Source organism: Tetrao urogallus (genome assembly GCF_951394365.1).
Source record: "Tetrao urogallus genome assembly, chromosome: 8".
In the NCBI taxonomy this organism is placed as follows: Eukaryota; Metazoa; Chordata; class Aves; order Galliformes; family Phasianidae; genus Tetrao; species Tetrao urogallus.
In genome coordinates, this window is record NC_136821.1 from 25,695,278 (window position 1) to 25,713,741 (window position 18,464).

At 40.1% G+C, this 18,464-nt stretch overlaps 1 protein-coding gene across 1 annotated transcript; it reads left to right on the top strand.

Moving 5' to 3' along the window:
* Positions 1–2,251: 2,251 nt before the first annotated feature.
* Positions 2,252–13,344, top strand: TMEM237 (transmembrane protein 237; the record flags this gene model as incomplete). The annotated part of the gene is made up of 13 exons (XM_079538927.1): positions 2,252–2,281; positions 3,678–3,709; positions 4,677–4,687; positions 5,257–5,313; positions 6,705–6,818; positions 7,081–7,195; positions 7,901–8,061; positions 8,690–8,813; positions 9,822–10,013; positions 10,822–10,895; positions 11,218–11,311; positions 12,197–12,318; positions 13,277–13,344. 13 exons carry the CDS (start codon positions 2,252–2,254, stop codon positions 13,342–13,344), a joined length of 1,194 nt encoding a protein of 397 aa, XP_079395053.1.
* Between the last annotated feature and the right edge of the window lie 5,120 nt (positions 13,345–18,464).

The following is an 18,464-nucleotide window of genomic DNA, read 5'->3' on the forward strand; positions in this document are numbered from 1 at the left end:
TTACAGATTGTTTTACTTCAAGAATAATCCTCATGTCAGGATTGTGAGAATTTGTCTTTGTATGCAAGGGATTTGGAAGAGGATTAGGAAAGAAGCCGCTATAGGAGATACTATCATACTATGTTCTGTGTAACTGTACAGCTTTTATGCTACAATTGCACCTTTTTTTGTACAAAAAGGAAACACTGTGAGCAATCCACTACAAGAATAAATAAAAATCTATTTTGTTGCATGTATAATTTACTCATGGGTGTCCAACCTTTTGGCTTGCTTGGGCCACGCTGTGTGAAGAGGAATTGTCTTCAGCCGCATATACAGAGGCTGCTCTGAAAGTAATTACTCCTATTTTACTTTCATGGAAACTACAGCAGATAAAAAGAGCACAACATTATTTAATAGTGTTTTGTAGCTGAGAATCTGCTCTCTTTTTCACTGTGATCACCACCATTAGCTATGCATTTTGTCAGCGATGAACAAGAGCCTACATGTCGTGCTCATCAAAACCTGCACCAGCAAAAGTGACCCACTGTGTTTGCATCCTGTTTGGTCTCCAATAATGTTCAGAAAGTGTCAATGAATGGTGGCATTTTTTCCACATGGAGGAATTCAGTGACAGAATTTTGCCTCAGATGCCAATTTGTCAGACTGCCCCTCTGCTGCCATTTGTCACATGGCAACAAAATGGAATGGAATATTAGTGGGAAGGTTCACCTCCACTCCATATCACCAACATTTGCTTCTGACAATGCAGGGCAACATAATAAAATAAAGGGTGTTACTTTCAGAGCAGCCTTCATAAAATATGCAATACAACTACTGTGTAAAGAGCAACAAAAACATCAAGCTAGTGGGATATGTGACCTTGTTTTTGTGAAACTTAACACGCTGGCCTGGTTTGATGGCAGTGGTTACAATTCTCAGGGAGGTCTCAGAGTGTTTGTTTTGGTTTTAGGTGAAGTTTTACTCGTACTTCATCCTTGACAACCGTTCACAAATGTGTGTACTGCCAAAAAGGGATGATGTGAATAAGGTGTGATTGTGAAGTGAGAGATTTATTTCTCTTGCAAGAGAGGGCTTATAAAAGTCTGGTAAAGAGATATGACCAAACTTTGAAGTGAATGCCTGATTGCAACTTTTGAAAATTCACAGGTTATTCATTTATGTTGACTGCAGTCGTAAATATACAAAAAAAAATTTTTTTTGCAATCTTGAAATCTGTTCTCAAATTCCTGTATCAAAGTGGACAGTATGGCTGCATGGTTTTTTGTTGTTCATCAATCTGTGTATAGCTAATGTATCAAAATGTACACAGTTATTTGCCATAACTTGAGTTACCACTGCCCTGCACCCTCTGTCTGTCCCAGACCAGCGCAGACAGTGCTGATCACACACTGACATGCAGTGGTTGTGAGCAATGAGTGTACATGTGAGGCCACTCGGTGGGGCAGAGCTGCTGCCATGATCTAGCAGGGCTTGGCTTGTCCTCCATCAACTCAAGTGAATGAAAACTGACAAAACATGGATTTATTAAAGAGGAAAATCAAATCCAAAGCCCCTTTTCCTGTTGGTTTGAGGCAAGGCAGCATGTTCTCTTCATAGAGAGTACAGTGATTACAGCTGGCAAGTTCCTCACTCTCTTCATCTCACATTACAGGTGCATTGGATGCTGAGGAAACAGCTCATTCTGTCAGCCCAGCTTCCCCGGAGAAAATGAACTGGTGAAGGCTGTGCTGCCTACAAGAGGTGATTCCTGTACTAAGCCTGCTCTTGTAGCTAGTGCTGTGCCAGCTTGTGAAGTCAGAGCCGGTGTCCTTGGTGAGAAACGTGCTGGAAAGCAGAGCCCACCATCGCCCTGGAATGGGGTGAGTAGGAGCAGTGGGAGAGGGACCGGTGCACGGGCTGGTACTGTGCCCCTCACAGCAGTGGGACATAAATTGAAAGGCAGCTGGCAGAAAAGCACAGCATCGGGTGTTCGTTCCCTTTGCGGTTTAATTTTCTTCCCGTTTAGAGCTTATCGCTTCATTTGCGAATAGTGTCAGTGATAACGAGACGAAGGAAGCCAGAATCCCAGTTTGGAAAAGGCCTTGCTTCCGCCCCCCCCCCTCCCGCCCACCGGCCTGAGAATCCGTGCGGGCAGCTCCGCTCTGCGGCCGGCCGTGCAGCCGAGGATCGCGCCCGTAGCGGCGGGGCGGGGCGGAAGCGAGCGGCGGCTCCTCCCTGCGGGGCCCGGGACGGCGGCGGCGGGCGCGGCATGGCGGAGCCGCGGGCGGGCCCCGAGCGGGTGAGGGCGCGGCGGGGCTCCCCAGAAAAGGGCGGCGGGGGGCCGGGCCTTCAGCCTTCTCCGGCCTCGGCCGCGGTGCGGGCGTTGGCGGCGGTTCGGTGCGGCCGGGGAGGGCCTGCTCTGGCGGAGGGAGCGGGGCCGGGGCTGAGAGCCCACGTTGCGTTCGCGTTTCCGTCCCCGTGCGTTCGCAGGATAACGAGTATGATGAGCGCGAAGCCCGTAAAGAGTTCGCCGGCGTTATGTGTTGAGTTTGAAGAACCGACCCCCGCTGGGGCAGCTCGGTCACCGCGCTGGCAGGGCAAACGCGTTGCTGGTGCCGCGTTACCGGAGCCGCACCTCTCGCTCTGCTTCCCTGAACTGACCCCCGGCCGCGGGTGTATTTCCTCTTCGGAGAGTTCCTAGGCGCGTTCCCGCGGCCCTGCGGCTGCTCAAGGAACGGTAATGGTGCCGGGAGTGTGCGGTGTGCGGGGCTGGTGGCTCCGAACGGCCCCTTCTCCAGCAGCCGGCACTGCGCTCTGGGTCTGCGGCGTGCTCCTACTGGCCCTGGGGAGCTACAACTAAGGGCTGCGGATCTTGGACCTGTCCTAGATAATTAACGATACATAGGAATCGATGAAAGCAATGAGGCCTGAGCTAAACTTAGGTTGATTTTTTTTCTCCCTTCCTCACTCAGGGTGTTTCATCTGTCAGGTGAAAATCCCCGAGTAGTGCTCACCTGAACTTCTAACGGCGCATGGAGCGATGCGGTTTTGGGGCGGGTGCTCTTTAGGACGAGCTTTGCTGCCAGAGCAAACTACCATTGATTCCAGCAGGAGTAGCACTGGGCCCTGGCCCAGGGGCAGGGAGGTTCATAGCCAGCTAATCCGGGCTGCCAGAAGCTTATTTTTAGTTCAGAATTAGCGGGGGTTCAGCATGAGCAACGTCAGGAGTGGAGAACTGTTCACAGTGCCTCTTCCAGGGAACTGCTTCCAATGATATGGGGAAAAAACAAGTGGTGAGTTGGGGACCCTTGAGCCTTACTGGTCAAGCAGCTTTTGTGTTGCTGGTATCGACTGAATTCTTGGAACATGGGAAATGTTTCATGCTGTACTTCTTAAATATAATTATGTAATGCAAAATCAGCAAGTGAATTGCTCGCCTGCATCTGGATGGGAATCATCCAGTGCAAGAATTGCATTTCAGATTGGTAATGGGAGATACTTGTTTCTTACTTTTTATGTATTTGGTTATGTATGAGATGTTTAGAATCTGGTTTCAGAAGCATAGGTGGCAAAACATAGATAGTGTGAGTTCTTACTGCCTCTGGAAGCAGCTGTCCTCTGTGGAGTGGTTTAACAGACCTCGGGATGGTTTTGCACTGGGAGAAGCTGACTTCTGTCTCTCTGTTATGTTTCAGTGCCCCCCACGTGCCCTCCCTCCAGTGCCAAGGTAAGATCAGTTCATTCTACAGGATTGATTATGTTTTTACCGCTGTGTTTTGAAAGAAATGAAATGAAGAAAAATCGGTTTGATAAGTACCTGCATAGTTACAGTAGCTTTTAAAACATTGCTTTTCTTGCTACTTTGTTATTCTAGAATCCCTTACAAAAGGCATAAAGCACATGATGTTTTTAGAGGCTGAGAAAACTTACCTCATTTTTAATATTCAGGTAGATTAAACCTTTTAAAGTCTTGGACAAAGAGCAGCATGAGTTTTATTAGCATTTATTTCAGTCTTGCTGATGTTTCTCTTTTCACTGTCTTCTCCCTTAACTCTTTGTTGCTGTTGTTGTTTTTTCCACATTCTTTGACATATTTAAATTGCAAATCCTTCAGGACAGGGATTTTTCAAATTAAGCTAGATATTATCAAATGGAGACATAGGTGTTTATCAGTTTGATGTAATATAGGGAGAAATTTGGGCTTTTTTTCCCCCAGCATTTTAATGATCAATGTGGAAGGAAAAGCAACTGTACAGATTTTTATGGCGTATGGATATGTCAGAATTCCTTCAAAGTACCTTAGAGAAAATGTGGTGTTCGTGATTGGCAACATATAAAGATAGTGTGTTTTTAGTAAGGTATATGCTCTAATGTTTCGTAACTTCTGTTAGTTTGTTATATGTCAGGCAAGTTTTAATTAGCCAGGTGATTATAGCTTTTAATCTGATCTACAGCTGGCCAATCAAGAAACTGCACACTCACTAGCAAAGTGTTGAGTCTGGTTGATTGCTTTGTACACTTAACCCTTTTGTGTACAGTTGGCCAATAAAAAGACGTAGGAATGAAATAAGGGAATTAATCAAATAAAAAAGTAGAGAGAATGTCACTGTTGTGAGTTGATTAAAAACTAACTCTCTTCTTACCTTTGTTCCTTTTGTGCTGCTCTTCAACGCCTTTTCTCATTAAATGTGAAGTGGAAACCAGGGTGAGTTATTCTGTCATCAAAGAGAATCATAAACATGGATAGTTCCTTTTGGTGTCGCTTCATCCTCTCTTGAAGGATTGGTCCTTTTCCTAAATGTAGGCTGTTTTCCTAAATGTTTAAATGTTTAAAAAAAAACCAGTTTTCCTAAATGTAGGCTGATAATTGTTCAAATTGCATGGGTATTAGGGCTGCTACTGTGAGAACTATCTGCTATTTTCCTCTGTTCTTTTTACCAATTGGTAGTTCCATAATAAATCAGGGTAACTGGAATGTTGTCACTATGATTTAAAAGAAGCAGTTTATTCTTCAGAGCATCGTTTGGTTTTTCGCTTAACATGCATTAGCCTTTGTTGCACACGAGACAGGTTTGTTGTCTTGCTTTCCTGTTTTCGACTGCACTTTTCCTGCTTGTGCAAATCAGTTAATTGTCACCTTATCTTTAAAAGCCGAAGGATGTCTTCATTTGTAAAAAGGACTCTATTTCTTAATTTGGAACGGTATGGTTGTTAAAAAAGAAAAATGGAGATTTTTCCATGCTGTGCACATTGACTTATGTTTCTGTTCTGCAGATGACATTCCACTCAGTCGTCCCAAAAAAAGAAAGCCCAAAGGAAAGACTCCTTTAGGTGAGGTCCCACCTGTGTTTGTAATCCTGAGTGATACCTACACTGTAGCCAAGCTCCTGACAAATGTTTTTTTCAGTCTTGTACTCTGTTTTGGAATAATATTCTTCTGTTTCTTTATTAAAATTGATTTTGTGTCAGGTGCTTTCCCCAGCACACACCATCACCGGAATACAGTCTGTATATTTAGAGCAAGTCTGTAGTGCTACCTTAAAGTAACTTCTTCAGTCTTCTCTTTTTCCCTGGATCCATTCCCAATACTGGTAATAGAGCAAATTTTAATAGTGAACTGCAAAAAATGCTTTAATGTTTATTCCTGCTATTTTTTTCCTTTCTCAGTTTTGTTAATACTTAATTAAATAGTCACTTCCATCTGTAAGCTGCTTGCAATGTTGAGTGTGTTAAGTGCTTGAATTTTTGAATGAACTAAGATACAACTAGTTTAACAAATTGGCTCAGCTTAAATCCTCGGCCCAATAAAGTCACAAGTTAACCGTTCCACTGTCACCTGAGAGTTAAGAGCATGAAGCATGGCTGACACCAGAGCTTTGCATTTTTACAAGAAGTGCATCTGCTGAATAAACATATCATTTAAGCAAAATTACAAGTCTGATCTGCTTTGATAAAGAATCGATGTTGATAGAATCTACTGGATTTCTGTAAATCAGCTGATTTGGGACTGATGGTTTGATGAGTAAATCTCCCTTATTTGATTAAAAGAGTGCAAAATATCAGGCTCTAAAAGCACTCTAAAAAGGTTTGTCCTCCTGTATGAAAAGATGCCAGTGATGCTAGAATGTTTGATGAGATTTCATGTTTACCTGCCATGAAAAGCTGGTTCCTCCAAGGCTTAGCGGTTTTTCTCTCAGATTGGAGTAAGCTTTCTTTAGAATTGTTTTTTTTTCTGCTCCTCCTGGATTCTTGTGCTGTTTGTTCAGCAATTAATTTAAATTTCCCTTTGTTATTACACCATTTTGCCTTAACACATTTATCTGTCAGTCTGAGTCAACTTGTCGCTGTTAATTTTTCTGTCCCTTGCATCATTGTCTCTGCACATAGAAAGGAAAAATACAGAGCTATTGTTCCTTGCTGTAGTAGATTCCATTCTGTCAGTCCTCTGTTGTACACCCGAATGGGAATCCTGCTACTTCCTGCATACCTACATTTCCTCCCAGATGTGAAATTGTTATGATGAAACGAAGACCGTATGTTTTCATCTTGTATATTCTTATTACTGTATTTGCTTCCCATCTCTTATGTATTCTAGCCATTATGTTTTCACCTCAGCTGGGCAAATACAGATACTCTACACTGTGTAACAGGTAGCAGCATTTTCTTGCCTTTTTCTCAGCAGCTTTGATTGAAGTTGCTGGAGGTTTTTCTCTGGTTTTTAGATGACATTGTCCAAGCGACTGTCCGTCGGCAGTCTGAAAGCAGTGAGCCCCTAACTCCTGAACCTCAGGATGTCCCTCCTCAGCGGAAACGCAAGAAGAAGAAAGTACCTCCTGGTACGTGAATAACGGTAGGCTGCAAAGAAGGCTGAATAAAACCTGGTGACAAAAATATGGCTGGCCAGTTTGTGTTTTGGTTTAAAGTGTTTCAAATCGAGTGCCCTTTTAACAAGTGGAATTAATCTCTGGGTGAATGATAGCTTAGAGTTGCCATTTCTGCCATGTTTATGTAGTAACTATTTCTGTATTTAAGTGAATGTGTCTCTAATCCCATAAAAGCTATACAATTTTCATGTGGCTTGTTTTTTCAAATCTCCAGATTCTGAGACCTCCTTTACCCAGCAGAACATTGCATCCTTATTTCAGAATGGAAATGGCATGGATGTTCCTGAAGCTGAAGAACCAGTGGTCCGCAAACAGAGAAAAAGAACCAAGTGAGATGAATAGCTCATAATTCGGAATATCTGTGGTAGTAAAAGTAACTGAATAACATTTTAGTGTCACTTTACAAAGACACAGGATCTTGGAAGTTCACAATACCATTTACGTTGCTTAGCAAATTGTATGCACACAGTCCTGTCCAGGGCTAAGATCTCGCTTTCTTCACATGTTTGTTTTGTGTGTATCTGGATGCATTTCAGTTCAGAGTATGGTAGCATGAGCCTACTGTTTTAGTACATAAAAAATTAAAACGCATAACTGCTTTCTTTCATTTTTCCTGTATTTTTCTTAACTTTCTGAGAAACAGCTGCTTTCTTATCCTCCTGAATGGCCTTTTCTCCAAGAGCTATGCCTTTACAACATTCTAGTTGCCTTTCCAACCACAAGCATCCATTCTCTTGGCCTTGTATTTAATTAGTACGTTTTTTTTCTGGTTGTTAATCTCTTGCTCTGTACTTTTCCCAATTTAGTGCTTTGACACAAGAAGGTATCTAAATTGAAAGAAAGGCCCCCAAATCAAGGCTTAGTGTTAGTGCTTTAGTGAGAATAATAGCTTTAAATTTATGTGGGTGTAATATACTGGTCAGTAGCTTAATCTGTTTGTATCAATGAGGTTAGGAATGGTAAATGTTCATTGAAATCTTCAAGTTTTAAATTTTTCTTCTTCTTCTGCCCCATTGTATGACTTGTGATAATAGGAAGGCTCGGCCGGCAGAAACACACTGTTCCAATGAGCTGGAGGTAGAGGAGGATGACATCATTGAAGATGAACACAGAAGGAGCCCAGATCAGCAGCCTGTGTTTGCTGCTCCCAGTGGAATTAGCCAGCCTGTCAGCAAGGTGTTTGTAGAAAAAAATCGTAAGTGCATTGTGTGACTTTTTTTTTTTTTTTTTTTTTTTTTTTTTTTTTTTTTTTTTTTTTTTTTAACTTAAGTTCTTGCATGAACACATAATTGTATTTAAAATCCAAATATTTTGCTATTGGGCAGAATTTTAAAAGGGAGTTTGCCAGCAAAAAAAAATGCTTGAGAAGAAATGTACTATGTAATCTTTCAGCAGTGAATGCTAGTGTTGCAGTGTTACTGATTTGTTGGATTTTTTAGTTCTGTGGTTCTGTGGGTGAAGAAAACCTGGTAGTACAGAACTGAGCTCACTTGACCTAATACTGTCACAACAGGTTGAGAAGTATTTACTATATTGCAAAAAATCATGCATGTGGAAGGTTATTTTTTTGTTGGCGGTGTTTTTTTTTAGTACAGAACACTGAGTACTTACCCAATTGTGCTGTAGATTCATAAATCCTGATCTGTCAGGGTGCACCACGCTGACAGAGGCATCATGATATGAATGGAAGCTGGCAGGGAAGAAAAGGGGGCACAAGAGAGAAGAAATCTGATGGAAATTTTGATAGGAAGTTCAAGCATTAATGTAAAAATATTGAGTGAAGTTAATGGCTCTCTCTGAAATAAATTTTCTCATCCTTTTAGGGCGCTTTCAAGCAGCCGACCGTGCAGAATTGATTAAAACCACTGAAAATATCAACGTGCTTTTGGATGTGAAGTCGTCTTGGACCACCAGAGATGTTGCCCTCTCAGTGCACCGAAGTTTCAGGTGATGGATTAATGTTTTGATGTAAAGAAACTGAAATCATTGTGTGGATTTTTTTTTTCTTTTCTTTCTTATCTCTTCTCTATCGCTGGATGTATCTTTACTTCATGTGGATACTTGTAATAGGTGGTGGTTGGGTATGCAGGTGGCATAAGTGCTCCAGCTTTTTTCTGTTGACAGTAATATCTGTTTCTACTCAACACATCCATTTGAAATGCAACCTCTAAAAAGAACAGAAAGCTGAAGCTAATTAAGGAAGCTGTATTGTTAAGATTCAGAAGAAAGATGAATAGAAAGAGATATGTATAACAGAAATACTAGGGACCTACAGGAAAAAAAAAAAACAACAAAATGAGATTTACCTGTCAGCTGTGATATGAGCAGAGTTAAAATGTCTGAACTCTTTCCAGTAAAAAAGGAGGAGTGAAGTTGGACTGGGCATAAATTGCAGAAAATAAATACACAGAAGTAAAAAATGATATATATTTTTTTCCATCTGTGGTTGTATGGTGTTTCAGAATGGGAAGATGACAACTTTTTCATGTCTCTGTATTTTACCTGGAAACCCATGCTTGATCCTAGCTTTTTGTTAGCAAGGAAGGCCATTACAGATTGAAGAAATTCTGAAAAGACTGACTTTCTCTCAGGGGTGGCTTAAAGAGTCTTGCATAGATGAAAGGGGCAGCGGTCTTGGGGAGCTACAGATAAAATGGGGAAACAGACAGAGTGAAAGTATTTGATTCCAGTAGCGTTAGTAAAGGGGTGTAGCAACAGGATCAGACAGAACACCTGCACTTTCCTGGTTGTGTGCTCATGCTCTTGTGCAGTCTGTCAGGGGAGGAAGCAGAAGTCTTATTGCTTAGGATTTTTGAAACTAGATCAGAATAAAGCACTTGAAAACAATCTATCACAGCAGCAGGATTGAAGGGGTGAATTTGTAGGCCTTTTCATCTGTAGTTTAATGCCTAATTAAAGGCATTAAACTTCTCAAATGTTCTGTTATCCTTTCAGGGTAATCGGACTCTTTACCCATGGCTTTCTTGCTGGCTATGCTGTATGGAACATCGTTGTTATCTACATTTTGGCAGGAAATCAGCTTACCATGGTTTCTAACCTGCTCCAGCAGTATAAGATGCTAGCCTACCCTGCTCAAAGTTTGTTCTACTTGTTGCTGTCTATCAGCACGGTCTCAGCCTTTGATAGGTAAATTGTTGATGATTTAATGATACTCTTGGTAAATGATTTTGCACATAGCTGATGTATAGTTAAAAGGTGTACTTGTATATTCAGGCTTTTGTTACTCATTTCTGTCCATTACCTGCTGCCTTGTTTCAGTGTACGAGTGCTGTTTGTGTAATCAAGAAGTAAACCAAATGGGAGAGCTGTGGTGGAGGGGAGTAGAGAGCAGCTGTTTCTGTTAGGTTACTTTTCATGTGAATTCCTTATTCAGTTAAGTTTGCAATATAGCTATATAAACAGCTTACCTGGCTCACCTGATGCTTCTGCATTATGTCTCAAAGAGTGGTTTCACTGAAGTTTATTTTAATGATGCATTGTTTCCTTGGCAGCATGGTAAGACAGGGAAGGAGTCTATTTCGTGGAAGGAATTGTGTCTTTTTTTCAATAAGTGGTGTCAGGAAGGAATCTTGAGTTTATTCTTAATTACTCCTGTACCAGTGTGAGCTTTGTAAGTAGTTTTATTAACATTAATTCTGTTGGTGGTGCAGACACTGAAATGAATGGGAAGGACTGGGGGGAGCAGATCTCTCCCCACTCTCCCTGACTGCAGTGTGAAAGCTACAAAACTTATGGAACATCATCCTTAATTTCAAACTTTCTGGAGCTTGGCATAATGAGGATCGTTGCTTGTGTGTGCAGCATTGTGGCTTATTAAGGCACTATAACACAGATAGGAAAAGGTATCTTGAAAAAAGCAAAAGCAACAGAACGCTGTTAGAAGAACAATATTATCTTATTGAACTGTGTTAATGACTCCTGTTTTTCTAATCAGGATTGATTTGGCAAAAGCATCAGTTGCACTGAGGGGCTTTCTTACCCTAGACCCAGCGGCATTGGCTTCATTCTGTAAGTATCCTGAAGTGAATAGGATGAGGAAAAATAGATGATTTTTCAAAAAATAAAGTAAATGGAAAAAATCCTGCGTTCTGTTTTCAGTGGATTTTTCTTCCACGGTTATTGTCTACCTTAAAATAAGTGACTTGGGGAGCAGTTGAAAATAGCATTCAAGGATTACGGATGCTTCGCGCATTTTTAAAGTATTCGCAGTAGTAGCATTAGTGACACTACTGCTGGGATGGTTGTTTCCCCTCCTATGAATGCAGAGCACAAAAGATGAGAAAGCATTTTCTACTTGCTTTATACCTGACACTAATTTCATTTCTTCCAGTGTACTTCACTGCTCTTATCTTATCCTTAAGTCAGCAGATGACATGTGACAGAATTAACCTCTACACACCACCTTCAGAAAATGGCAGCATCTGGTAGGAAACCTAAGAAAGGTCTTCTGTAAATTGTATCATCACTCACTTACGAACCTAAATCAAACTTTTGGATTCAAAAGGTTATATAAGATGCATAAGAAAGTATTAATGAAGAATTCCATTACTGCATTTGCCTTTGTCTGAGTGTGCCTTGAACCTCTGAAACCTTCACTCAGAAATGAGAAGTCCATATTTGGTCTCAGTCATGTTGGTCACGAATGCATCGTAACTTGAACATCTTGTTAGAATGATGCTGAGAGAACATGAAGGGTGACAGAAACTTTAAGTATCTCTTTTGCTGCATGCAGTTAGCTATTTTTTTCCTTTTTTAGAGCTTTTATAAGTGTTTATTGAAAAATCTGGTTTCTAGTAACAAGACCTCAACCTGCTGCTATTAATGACAGTATAAAACGTATCAGCCAACTTAAATCCTAACCTTTTACCTAAACCCCCATCTTATCTGGCCTCTGTCTACAAGTTCTTGCACTGGTTTCCAGGCAGATTTCAATGACTTGCTGCTCATTTGCCTGCTGCCCTACAAAGAAGTGATGAAAATAAGATCCGCTGATGACTTCATATGAGATCTTTCCTCATAGTGAAGTTTGACAGTGCGTTTTGGTTTTTGTTTTCTATTTCTTAGCCAGGGAAAGGAATGTACTGCTGAAATCTGCAAGTGAATGTTCTCTGTGAGATAAGTTGCTGTCTTTGGTGTACAATCTCTTTACCAGATCTTCGTAAAGCCAGACCATTAGGATGATAGTGATATTATTACATCTGACTTAACAAGCTTTTTATTTGTATTTTATGATATTCTGCTGACGTTATTATTGTAATATGTGCATACTGGTGTGTAACCTGACTAATTGGTTGATGTACTTTTCCCAGGACTGCAGGTATGGAGGAAGAAATTCTTCAGCCATGGATTGTGGTGAATCTGGTAGTATCTATTCTAGTTGGGGCAAGTTGGATCTTCTTGTCTTACCGACCAGAGCTAGACCACAGTGAAGGTAGGAAATGTTAATTGGCAAAAACTTATTTGTTCAGACTTTTATCTACTATGGTCTGCACTGGGTGCTCGAGTTTAGTACTGACAAATGTTATGACTAAGGAACAGATTTGTGTTTGGGAGACCAAAGAAGGTTGGTTAAATATGCTTCTTTGAATTAATCTAGTATGTTAATTTACAGCTTTCTATATTTCAGCTGCTGCCAGTTATCCTAATTGATTCTAGTAATTCAATTAGTTTAAAAAACAAACAAACAAACAACTGGTTGGCAGCTTTTACAATTATTGAAAGTAAAACTTACAGTAGATGTCTAAATTGTAATTAGAAGTCATTTTTGAAGTAATAAAAGGCTTATTCAAGGAAGACAGAGGTGTGATCTAGCTCAGGTTTTGATGAGATTATAGATATTTACAGATGTCAACTGGGATTAGGTGACGTGCTTCAGCAATTTCAGTACAAAAATTCTGTTAGGATTTATCCCAAGTAGTAAGGAAGTATTAGTAGAATGGCAAAACAAAAAGAAGTGTGGGATTTCAAAACTTGAGTGGATAAAATTACAGTGCTGCACGTTCAGATTGTGTAATTTTGCCACATTGACGAATTGTTGGCAAACAGTAGATGATCAGGTCTCTAAATGGAAATCTTCAGTCTTGGTTCTGACACTTTCAAAACTGGAACAATTTATCAGTCTGCTTTCAGATACACATTTAAATGTCCAGGCTGAAGCCTACTTCATATGATCAGTTGCTAATGTCAGTACTAGTTGTGTTAATGTGGGAGGACAAATGCAGTTTTCTAAAGACAGTGGTAGGTCTTCCCATTACTGAATTGCTGATACGAGGGCTACAAAGAAAAGCAGGAGGCTTGGGGAAATTCCATAGAACTTTTCTGGAATAATGTAATAATATTCAGGTGAAACTTTCTTCAGTAAAAGCAGTATTCTTTTCTCTTTTTTTCAGAACTGATGTTTCATACTGAAATTGAGGAATTTCCTCAGGGAGTCGTCATACCCAGAGTCCAGCCATAGAGTGGAACATGCACCTTGTAGCTGTAACTGATGGCTCAAAGCTTTCTGTATTTTAACCATGTATTATAACTTTCATAAAGAAAAAAAAAAAAAGTATTTTTATATTGTATATATTTCATGGATCTTTTATGTATGCTAATTTTTAATTATTCAAATGTGACTGAAATCTTTTATGTATCTTCTTTTTATTTTGTAATCTATATTATCACCTGTACATAAAGTCAAGGTACTTCTGTAAACATTGCTACCTAGACAGGCAGAAGAAATGGGTGAGTTCTGAAGATCTGCTATTCAGTGCTTTTTTGACAGCAGTGCTATATTGTCATCATCAATCTGTGTTTCGTTACTGACGCTGTTAGCAGTTGAGGTATAACTTTTTTCTAAGATATTCCATGGAGATGAGAGATGAAAACAAATCTTAGGAAGAAAGCAGTTTAAGTGAATAAATGCAGATGTCTTGCAGGATAAAACAATCTCCTTAGCAGACGTAGGCAAGAGCTAGTCTGAAATAGATTTCTCATGCAAGTATTACACAAGACTAGATTTAAATTTTATTTAATATGTATTGAGTTTTGCGTTATTTTATTTAATGTGTCTGAGGGTGGTTTTAAAAGCTGTGCAGTGTCAAAATTCCCTGGAGGCTACTGTGTTTTATAAAAGTAGTGGTGAGTTTAGCTAGATGAATGAGTGGAAGGGAGATGTGAAAGAGCCAGTAAGTTTCTACACTGTTGCCTAAGTTGCTTTAAAACAAGAATGGGAACATGAATAACTAGGACAGCTTCTGCTCTGTCAAGAACTTGAGTTCTAGTGTGCTTATTTAGCAAATTTAAGTAATTATGTAATTCTAGAGAGGGGAGAAAAAAGAGAGTTCTACTGGAATTGAAACATTTTCTGTAACTGCTGGCTCTATTTTAGGGCATTCACTTGTTTGTGGGAAGGAACTGCTTAACCTTTTTGTCAATTATTGTGAAGTGTATGTATTCTTGTAATACCGTGGAGCTCGATTACAGCCGGTGCTGCATTGTACATTATAGCAAAGAGATTCAGGATGCTGCTCCCCATCAGTGTTACTTTGGAGGTCCTTGTGATTTGCTGTAGGAGATGAGAGATGAGGCCACTACTTAGTGTTCCCACATAGGTTTCTACACAGTAATTTCCTTGCAAAGTGGGAAATGCACATCACAGATTCTTCAAGCATCGTGTGTTTGGTTTACAGAATTGCTGAGCTCCTGAAGGTGAGATTAGTAATGGATTCTATTTGCTATTTCATGCTTCTGTTATCTTGGCATATATATAAAAAGTATAACTTCTCTCATAAGGTATGGAGCTCTGACACAACAGTGTGAAGGCATCCAATCAGTATAGAGAAACATGAGGAACGTCACTGCTTGATTTCATTTCTGAAATTATTCCTAGGAATTGGCCTTCTAAGTATCCCACAAACAAAGCAATGCTAGCCAGGAGCCAGATTTTGCTCTCATTGTGAGATGGTTGAGCAGTGATTTTTTGACTTAATTAATGGCATCAGTAGTTCAAGCCAGACTTGCCTTCCTAGTTTGTACCTTTTTTGGAGGACCTGAGTATAACCTAGATGAATGAAAGAGGTTTGAGGTTTGCCATTTAAAATCACAGTTAGATAAACAATTTCATGGCTTATTACAAGGTAGTTTTCATTCTGTTGAGCCTCAGAGTGGAATTTAGCTGCTTTTTATGTGTTTGTGCATTTAGTTACTTGGAAAACTTTAGAACATCTTAAAGTTTACAGAATAGATGTTTAAGTGCAGAACATGCAGTATATATAGAAGCCTTAATTGAAATGCCTTTGTGCATTTCCATTACCATTGTTTTCAATGCGGTATTTTGTGTTGAAGAAAAAAATGCAGAGAAGTTGTTGCCAATTTTTTGTTTTTAAGTATCTGAAACGAGCGAGGAAGTGGTCAGAATGAGCATCAGCTTGTACTACTTTGTACTGTTTCCAAAAGCTTACTTTGTTTAAAATAAATCAGTCTAAGTTGTTTCTTTCTCAACGCTAACGTTCTGTTACTGTATACAAGCTGATTCTGTGATGAAGTGCTGCTCGGCGTCTTTGCAGCAAAGCTGCGTGGGTGCTCGACGGGACGAAACGCGGAGCCGCGGCCCGCCGCCAACACGCCTTCCCGCCAACAGGGGGCGCCCTGCGCGCGCCTAACGGCCGGTGCAACTGCACGGCCGCCATTTTGGGCTCTGCCTAAAGGAGGCGGTGCGGCCACTTCAGTACCGCCTTTCCTTCCTTCTCCGGGCAATCGGCGCTGGAGTCTCACGAAGGGGCCGAGCCAAAGAAACGTAGGCTTCTGAGGTACGGGCGGTGCTACGGAAGGGGAGGAGCCGGGGAGACGAGCGGGTTGGGCCCGGGTGGGTTTGGCTTAGAGGCGTGTCTGCAAGTGGTTGCAGAAAATGGAGGGAGTTGTGGAGGTTTAGTGGCCTGAGGGACGCGCTTAAAAAGCTTATAAAAGTTCACATTGCAAAGGCTTTCAGAACGAAGTTGATGCAAGGAATGTGTTCATAAAATCTATCACTAGAGGCCAGAGCCAGACCACTGATGGATGTGGAGGCATTGGTGCCCAGGGCAGGGCAAGATCATCACCAGCAGAAACCAGCAATAAAGTACATTTCAGCCAGAACTGCTCATATACTCTTACAGCGAGAGTTTTGGAAACAATGTAAAGCCTCTCTTATATAATTTCCTTCAAGGCAATCTTAAAATCCAGCTAAATGATGTAATAACATGAAAATCTGCATTAAGCAATGGTATGCAAAACTTTAATGAAAAGTAAGCCAAATACAATTGCAGCTAATTTGTGTAATTTGCATTTTGCAGAAATTTGTGGGGCTTTTTGATAACTAGCATGTTTAAGTAACTGATCTGCGGAGTAAGATCAGTTGCTTGCTTTTGGGAATCATGGTGGTTTCCATAGCAACCAGTTTAAATCTAATATTTATTCCTTCATCGAATCTTGAGTTTCTGGACAGATTTAATTATTTTAATCACCAAAAGTTATTCTGCTACATATTAGTAGACCTCTTTTTCAGTGCTTTCTTTTCTAAGTCGTTAAGTCTCTGCTGCACTGTTGCACCAACTAAATTGATTTTGCAGTGTGGTTCATATTCCTGTTCTTTAGACATTAGTCTCACAGGATGTGTTGTGCAGGATCTCTGAATTATAGTATTTCTTCATCAGTCAGAGAAGACCATCATTGGGACAAGTCATTACAGCTAGCTTAGGTGTTTTAGTGGTTTATTAGACAACCTAATGTACTTTAGCAGAACTACTTGCTATCATTAAAGACAGGGCACATAAGTCACCTACTTTTGGTACCTCCCTCTTGTCAGACACATTGAGAACAGTCTTTTTAAAACATTTTTCCATGATTTCACAGGCTAAAAACTGCTTACATCACTTTTGAGTAGAAAAAGGGGGTAGGGAAAAGAGAGATGTAAGGTAAAACTAGGTAATTTTTTGGTAATGCTTGCTTTTGTTCATTGATATCAGTTGGAAGAAACAATCATTTCTCCAATGGATACTTATTGACGTACTTTATATAGAAAATCAAGTTCATTGTGACTAAATCACATTTTTATCCTATGTTGATCCATTCAGACATTCACAAGCTGCTGCATCTGTCATTAGACCAAGACAGTAGGAAACATAATAACATGGTTATATTAAGGATGATATATAACAGAAGTTTTCTTTTGTGACAAGTTTTTAATTACATTACATAGTGTTAAATGCTAAATAAGAGAAAGGTGGCAGAAAAAAAAAAAAAAAAGAGAAAAAAGAAAAGAAAGAAAAAGAAAAAACAAAACCAACAACAAAAAAACCAACCCAGACCACTTGTGATCTTCTGTTTCTACAAATGTCAAAATTGCAGAAGCAATCCATCTATTAATTTCTGTTTCATAGGGCATGAGAACATTTTGTAAATGTATGAAAATTCTTACAATGTCTCCCATTGAGCTTACATGCAAGATTCTTTGAAAATTTTAAGTCTGACTTCAGTACTAGTTCATATGCTAATAACATGTAATTGGTATGAGTAAGGGTTAGTACATGGATGTTCTGAGAAATTAGGGCTTTATTGTGCTTGGAAGCATGTCAGTTTGGAATAGGAAGTCCGTCAACCTGCATTTATCAATGCAGATCACTTATGTCAGGTTTTGAGAATACAAATTGTATGCAAAAACTTCTTCACAGCACTGTATCTAATTTTCAGTGTATCTTGTTTTCAGTGCCATGCAGCTGTGACTAGTTCAACACTATGATGGTTACACATTTGCTGTTGTATGGGAACTGCTGAATCACGGCCTGAACCTCTGATTGATCACCTGAGGCGAGCCATGAGTCAGCCACAGGAGCACAGGTGAAGGCAATTCACCTGTGCTGCTGGAAGAGGTGAAGCCAGGCTCCGCCCCTCCTAGACCCATTTAAGAGCTGGCTACCAGTGGGGAAGGATCTCTTGTGGAGATCCACTCTGCTGGAGTTTTGTAAGTGAGCCCAGGATATGGGTAAGCTTTCAATCTGTTCTCTTTTTGTTATTATAATCTGCTTTGCCTAACTCTCGTTTATTTTGTAATTATAACCTTAATATTCATTGATTATACAACTGTATTAACTGATGAATTAACACACGTTTGTGTTAACACATTTTATGTTATTCCTTAGAAGAAAGTATCACAGTTAATGAGCAGAACTGCAAAAAATCTCTCTGTAAACTTAATCCAGAGACTGGAATATTTGTCTGTTTAAGTCAGTCTATGCTTTACTTCACTTTGCTATGAGTATTCAGGTTCATTGTTACAGAGCGTAGAGTGCTGTTATTTCACGTGAAGTTTGCAAACCTAGCGCTTCAGCTGCCTGAGATGTTTGGCATCAGGCTTTCTTGAAACAAACAAAAGTGAACTAATGTTCGTTCAGACATCTCTAATTTAAGTATGTGCAAAATATCCGTTTTCACTTACTTGACTTGGGGCTTACGTGTACAGTTACACAAAAACACTTGTAAGTGCTACATAGTTTATTTTAAAACAATCAAGATTTGCAGTGGTTAGGGATAAAGAACCCTGTGGGGTTTATGTGAGTC